Source organism: Anopheles darlingi, chromosome 2, assembly GCF_943734745.1.
Source record: "Anopheles darlingi chromosome 2, idAnoDarlMG_H_01, whole genome shotgun sequence".
In the NCBI taxonomy this organism is placed as follows: Eukaryota; Metazoa; Arthropoda; class Insecta; order Diptera; family Culicidae; genus Anopheles; species Anopheles darlingi.
Genome location: NC_064874.1, coordinates 49,949,403 through 49,956,902, shown reverse-complemented (window position 1 = coordinate 49,956,902; position 7,500 = coordinate 49,949,403). Strand labels below are relative to the sequence as shown.

The window sequence follows — 7,500 nt, the reverse complement described above, 5'->3', positions numbered from 1 at the left end:
GAAATCTCCTCGGGATCCTCTTCCTCGAAGTGGTCTGTGTTCGTAGGGAGTCGTTCCGTAGCTCATTAAAATATCCTTCCTTGCAACGATTCAACGTACGCTACGCTAATGACTTACCATCCTCGTTTTCGTACATTGCAAGTGCTTTTAGTCAGAGAAAGTTAAAAATGAAAAACCTTTCACGATTTGTGCGTCTTTCGCTTGACTTTTCGCTTCTTATTCTTCCTCTTCTTTATTTTGGGTAAAATGCGCGTTTATTTTATTGGCCATCACTGTAGCTTGCTGTCAAGGAGTTTATACCGTACGGGTTTGGAAGTCGAGTAGTTTTTTTCTCTCTCGCTCTTCTTTTTTCTCTCGGGTGCTCATTCGGCTATCTTCGGCAAAAGTTCGGCAAAGTTAGAGGGAGAGGTGCGATTGATGTTCGCCACGTGGTGCGCGCACGTATGTTTTTCAAATTTTCACGTTTTCAAGAAACGTTCCTGAACGGATCGGACGGAAATTTTGAACTCTTTACACTATTTTGAACTCTTTAGTAAACCTTGAGTAAACGCTAAACCTCATGCTGACTGAGATGATGATCAAATTGATTGATGGTGGTGATGATGATAATCATTAATGCTGCATTTTCGTGCACTGATAAAGGTTGAAGCGATCTACAAAATCCTTTTTCTAGACACTCTTTTTTGTACAAATTTCAAATGAACGTTGCCCAATGGTGAAAACGTTTGATTTGTCGCAACACTTTCGGAGTCCAATCCAAATCATCATCTTACCACCAAACCCTTTCCAAATCATTTCCTTCATGATTGGCAAAGTCAAATTTGTTGCCTAGTATTTATCGAAATGCATTTTTACGTGGTTTGCATCGTCCATTAAAGTGCATGGTTTGAATTCGGTTAACACTTGTTCATACAGATTCCTTGCACGGATTTGGGCAATGAAGCTGTGCTCATTGCCCGTCGATGCCCTTTTTTAATCGCCCTTAACTGGCTGTTCATTGTTAATGTCCGATTGAGGATGTTCGTTTTGCAAAAGATTATTTCCCTTTCAACGATACAATTCTAGAGTACTCTTATTATTCAGAGTTTCACCATTACCATAAAGTTGCACCAACCAACACCAACAAAAGCAGGTAATCATGAGCCGTGGCCACACGGGGCGAAAACTCTAGCGCAAACGAAAAAATTAATGCCAAAACGTTTACGCTTGCCGTTTACATGCTGTCAAACGATTATTGGTCCGTGGAGCGTAAAACCTAGCGTAAAAGCTTTTTGCAAACGGTAGGGCTCACAATATGTTCTTTTTGTGGTTTACATCGACAGTGAGTGATCATTACTAGTGTATTCAATCCTTTTCTTCAAAAAAACGATTTTAATTTCCTCAACCCGGCCATGTAAACATATCGAAGCGCAAGAGTTTTGGCATTAATTTTTTCGTTTGCGCTAGAGTTTTCGCCCCGTGTGGCCACGGCTATGTAGTCAACCGTGGCAGCACCAAGAATATTCAGCAAAAACGGCGGAGAGTCCATCATCGATACCACAGATACGTACCACGGATATGACATGCTTCATGAACGGGGAGGATGACCATTTCGCGGTTAGGTACAGGTTGACAAGATCGAGGTCCCAAAGAGATACATCTATCAGAAAACCTCAGCCCCAGGCCAAAGGCTGGATAACCCACTGGATTGAAAAAAGTTCTTTTTGGTAAAACCTTGCGTCCAGGAAGTAACCGGTTTTTCATAGTTTAGTAAAGAAATCCCATTGGATTTCAACTTAATTTTATTTTCAACTGCTGGGAATCATGAATGGGGAATGAAAATGACACTATAACGACTATTGCAATCCATCGGCTCGGTCTTCCATTCAGTTCAGAGTTTGATGTTTTTGGATAGAACACAAAGGACAGAACACACCGTACACTTTGTATTACTTTTCACAATTTATTGTTTACCCTTTTCGGTGGAATAGAAACAATAAGAGAACATAAAGCAAATTTTACATCCATACACCAGTATTCTTGACGACTTTTGTTACCTGCGTTCACACTAGACGGATCATCTCAAACTGTTTATTTCTCTTGCTTTCGTCCCCATTTTCACATACAGCTGCGCACCACAAATCGCATCGAAGGTATTTCCATTCATTCATCCCACGATCTACTGCTCCTGATCTGTTGTAGTTCTCCACCGTTTTGTCGCACTCTGTCACTTTTTGCACGTGCAGACACACGCCATAAAACGTGTCATCACACTGAATCACTTCTATTTTTCTGCAGGCGCGTATCTCGCTATGATTCGTGTCATTTCGCTAGTAGTTCATATGCATTCAGGAAAGTTTGCTCGGAGAGAATTGCATTGAATGAAAGGTTTCCCTATGTCTCCGTTATTATTTCATATAACTAGCGATTTCATATGTCTAGTTTTCCTCTAGTTGACGTGCGGAAATATGAGGAATATAAATTGCTCATGCAAAAAATGTCCAGAAAGCAAACTACAATTTACAAAAATATGCCAATATGCCGAGTTAATAAGGTGGGAATCCAAAAACGTCTATTTAAATTGAACAATAGTAATGATGTTTATAGAATTTCAAGACAACACATAGTTGTATTAGCTACTGAGAAAGAGCACGCAAAAGGATCTTTAATCTCGGTAGAGGTGAAGTTTGCGCATCTTTATAAGAAAGTAGTAGAGATGCACCAGCGCACTAACAGATCAGCATGCTTTGCAGTTATTACTTCTTTCACTGCATTGCGCGTTGCAGTATCTGGATTTACACCAAAACTTGAACCAACAAAAAACATATCTTTCTTTACTCAGCGGAGACCGAACATTGGTGTTACCCCACACCATTTTTTGATCTGCATTTCAACATTGCAGAACTAATCTGCAATATTTCGGAAAAAATCTGGTTGCTATTGTTGTTAGTTTTTTTTTCCTTTTTCATCGTAATGACTTGAAATTTCATCGGTAAATCTTTTGGGTACCAAAAAAGCAAAACGATCCAAGGGAAAAATAAACGAAAAACAGTGAAAACCGAAACGATATTTTCGACAGTGGGAGCGGAAACATTAAATTATAAAACGTATAATAAAACGCATACACACATGATATACGGTTCTGATAAAATTTTCTTAGCGCATCTAGACTAATTAATATAACAACACATTGATCAATTTGACTACATTTTACATTCGTGTGTCTCTTGTTTTCATGTTTTTGATCCGGTTTCATATCTACGGGTGAAACGAAGCAAATCGAATGAATAATAAACGTATTTAGAACTATTGGAAGATACACTCAGTAGAAACAGAAAAAACGAACGAAAAGTTCTAAAGCACGAATATAGTTCTTGGCGCTGTGCTGGCGAATCAGATACTATCGCGTTGCTCTTTTGAGTCGCGTTCCGTGGTCACGCCTTGCTAGAGAAAGGAATTTCACTAAATTTTACCGACCAAAGGTGACCTGAACCTTATTAGGTACCCCACATATGGAACCAACCGATTAACCGTCCAACCAACCAACGCACCGAAATTACCCTTCAAACATAAAACAATCAATCCAAACCGTTGTTGTTCTCCAGCTAAAAGCGTCCCAATTCCATTTTAGTAACAGGGAACACGAATTCAGAGAAAACGTTACCAAGTAAAAGCGTAAGGGGTTTGATAGACGTTTAACTGAATAATGCTCAATGAAAAGCAGGAGGTTGCAGTGCAGTGTGCAACGAGTGAAGAACCTTGATGGTGTTGGAGTTTCGGAAAAGCAATAGGAAAGAGTGATTAATGAAAACTGAAAGGACAGCGCCAAATTAGTTATAATTGGGCTTCTAGGAAGGGATGTATGATTGCATGGAGTGCAAAGGTATGTTATCTCAATTACGATTCCCTTTTATCGTTTACTAATATGCAAACCAATAGTACACATTCTTATGGTTGCTGTTGTCACTGCGTACGATACCGCATAAGCACAACGAAAAACAATAATGTAATGGGAAAGAAATACATGTTGCAGGAAGCTGTTCTAGAGTCAAGCATAAAATCTATGATGTCGCTGAATGTGTGTTGGTTTGAGTGTAAGAGGGAGCGTGTCAGTTCGTATGCTCAGTGTATATAATTATAGTTATATATATAGAATATACGGGTAATACAATCGTCACACCGCTGTTTTACTGCAGCAGCAGATTTCGCTGCCATTGTTTCATTTTCCCACGGTCGCTTGGATACTGTAGGTTTTATCCAAAAAATGTTCTTGGCTTCTCTTGGCCATGCAGTTGAATGCGCTTAGCTGGAATTGCCTCTGGCATGCAGTGATTTTTTGTTGCTTCCTGCTATAAATTCTATCGCGTGTACTTCGCTTGCCCTGCCTATTGTCAAAGACTCTGAAGTCCTGCATTATACGATGCCACGCGAGTATGTTTTGTTGCCGATTGCCAAGATTGTGTGGGTAGTGGTGTCGAGGCTGCTATGACTCTTATCGTTTGCGTTTTTGTTGTATCATTTCTATTACAAATAGAATTCTAGTGGCCTATATTACATTAGTTTAAAGTTTTTTCCTTTTCTCATATATTTTACTATATGCTGTTGCTTTCGTTTCTTTACTCTTCCATTCATTGTTTCCTGTTTCTGTTTGTTCATTCATACATACGATTTTCGCTTCTTATCGAATGCAATTAGTACAGTGCTAGGCGCCTTCAGTGCACTGCTGTTTCATGAAACACATCCTCGTTTAGTTCTTAATATGTGTTTTACTCTCATTAATTAGTATGTGTATGTGTGCTTTTCCTCTACCTTCGTTTTCCTCCTAAGTCATTTACTCCACGCACAAATGGTTCGTAAGCAATATCGGAGTTGTTTGTTTTTTTTTTCTCTTTTTCTTTCATCTTTTTGTTAGTAAAATATATGCAATCATGTATAGTAATTTTATATTTATATTATGTATATGTGTGTATTTATATATATATACGATTTAGATGCTCTATTTCTTTTCACCTTCTTCTCTATTCTCATGCCGATTCCTTCGGATCACCGATGTGTATCTCCAAAGTTTCCCCTCATTGCTTCAATATTCTTTTCTCGATCCCGATCAATCGTCTCATCATTTTGAGTTATCTATTCCTTTCTCTGAAGCAGGACGACGCCCCGAATATCTCAACCAAACATTCGTGTTCCGGTACTAGAAAAGAAACATAATAAAACAAAACACAACACACGCTTCACGCACACGTAACACTAACTCACAAACACAACACGTGTAGAATCGTTTGAAAATCAGTAATGCTATTTCTTCTATGATTCGAGAGTATCGATCGCCCCTATCTCTCCCCTTCCCCTGCTGTGTTATTGACAACCCCTTCCTTTCTCAGTTCTGCCGTTTATAGCCCACTCCCATGCTCGTTTTGGTATGTTCCTATGATTCTAATGCAGGGGTGGGTTTGATGAGGTTAGACCAAACTCACTTTCCAAGGCTGAGTGTGTAAACAATGCGTGTCTTTTCATTTTCATCGCAATGAGCGAGAGCGTTCTACTATTCTGGGATTGTTTTTTATATAAGAATGAAGAATTCTCAAAGGATTTATTCAATTTGCAGAAATACTGTTTACATAGACGCGATTGAATTAATAAGAATTGCAAACATTATCATAATCATACTCAGCTCAGCATACTAGCTCCGCACATAAACAAAACCGAAGCAAAGAAAATGAGCGCGCGCAGTAGAATGAATAACACAGATCTTATAATCATGAAAGCCTTGAGATCTGCTAGCTATGGAAACAGATTGGACAATGTTTGAGAAATACCCAGATTAGGTCACTTATTATTGCGAACTATGTGTCTTTGGTAGGTGTTTATTGCGGTTATTTCCATGTGATGGCAGAAAGTGTTGTTGGCCTGTGAAGGGCTCGATGAATTGGTGCCGGATGACTGCGGCTTCACACGTCTACACATAGAATAATACAGCATACTAAGAAAGAAAAAAGCGGAAGAGCATATCCAACATAACACTTAGTTGTTTCCCAAACGAATCTATCGTGTGTGCGTTGATCCTACGGTCTCTTTATTGCTAGTAGTAACCAATACGTATAATGATTATCCTACCCGGTTTGATACCCCCTTTAAAAACATGTTTTTCGAAAAAGTGCCAAATATAAGCCATTTCCTTGCTTTGCGTAGCGCGCCCGGTCTCCTATCTAAAGATCAGCCGCCACTATCCCTTTTTCCGTACCATATTACTCCTTCGAGAAGGGAAAAGTATCTCATCTTCAGCTCTTACTCTCTTCTTTCCTTTACGAGCAAGTTACTTTTGTTTTTCTAAGGAGATGGATGTTTAGCAATTTTAGATTTTATTTTAAAGCGATTAGAGCGATTCACAATTACGCCTCTTCTGCGTCCAGCGTTCGGCGAACGCGTGTCAAGCTAAAGTTACACATCGCACTATTTCTCTCATGCCCGCTAGATAGTTGATGATCTTCTACACGTTGTTGTTCAACATAATTTTGTCACTCAGGCAATAAGAGTAATTTGGATGGGTATTTTTACAAATTGTTAAACGGATAAATCACTCTTTAGGATGATTTCCAACTACCAACACAAAAAAGAAGGAATATTGGCTTTTATAAACTACTTCCTGCTCCCCATTAGTACGTTACGGGGCGCTCGCGTATGAGTGTCTCTTGTTGTGGACATGTATAGCAGAGTTTCAGAGCTTTTACAAGCGGATACTCTTTCACACATGAAGAAAATTTCGATACGGAAGGGTTGGATTGGTCGGATCTCGCACTGCACTCAATCGATTCTCTTTTTTTAAATCTCCTTCGAATGATTCTCTGTTTCGAACATCGACTTGCTTGAATCGTGCATTTATGTTACGCAAATATGCATGCCAACACGCTCATCAATTAGGACAAATACGACCGGAGAGGGCAGTAATGGATTCCCACATCCAAACGATTGAAAATTGCTGATGTTATAAGGTGTTTACCACCACGCATGATCAAGGTGCTCCTGAGCAAGTTGATTAGGGCGGGACGGTAGTAGTGAATCCAAACTAAAACGGTGAACGAACTAGAAAATCAATTCATATTACGTGTGTTCAGTAGCTGTTATGGGTGCCGCTGCGGTTGCTGCTGCGTTGGCGCTGCTCATATCATGTTCGTGGCCATGAAGATGCGGACGTGACTGATGGTGGTGCGTTGACGGCGGCTGTTGGAGTAGTTGATGCTTATCTTTCTTCTGCTGTACGGTATGTGAACTATTACGATACGATGGCACGAAAGGTGGTGTTCAAATTTTCTGTATCTTCTCTCCAACCACGACAGGATTATTGCGTCTAATTTCAGCGGCACCCAGTTCCCGATAATCGAACGAACACTCGTGCTTGTCGCTGTATCGATGGATAGCACAAAAAAGTCCTCCGCATCGGCACTCAAAGCCTTAATGAATGAAAAATAGTAAAAATATAAGAAACACAATGGAAAACGTTTTCACCATACGCAATACAAA

At 39.7% G+C, this 7,500-nt stretch overlaps 2 protein-coding genes across 6 annotated transcripts in view; both read right to left on the bottom strand.

Moving 5' to 3' along the window:
* The window catches only part of LOC125952591 (DNA-directed RNA polymerase II subunit RPB2), a 4,158-nt gene extending 3,681 nt beyond the window's left edge, over positions 1-477 (bottom strand). Inside the window, exons 1-2 of the mRNA XM_049682146.1 lie at positions 118-477; positions 1-34 (exon numbers count right to left, since the gene is read on the bottom strand). The exon at positions 1-34 is cut by the window's left edge and continues 3,385 nt beyond it. Of these exons, the coding sequence (XP_049538103.1) occupies positions 1-34; positions 118-136 (53 nt within the window). The 5' untranslated portion in view covers positions 137-477. The remainder of the gene's footprint in view (positions 35-117) is intronic.
* Positions 478-7,137: 6,660 nt separating this feature from the next.
* The window catches only part of LOC125952610 (AN1-type zinc finger protein 6), a 17,876-nt gene continuing 17,513 nt past the window's right edge, over positions 7,138-7,500 (bottom strand). For all 5 annotated transcript variants that reach the window (XM_049682186.1, XM_049682190.1, XM_049682188.1 and 2 more), the window contains one exon: positions 7,138-7,430. In XM_049682186.1, coding sequence (XP_049538143.1) covers positions 7,282-7,430 — 149 coding nt within the window. In that variant the 3' untranslated portion in view covers positions 7,138-7,281. The remainder of the gene's footprint in view (positions 7,431-7,500) is intronic.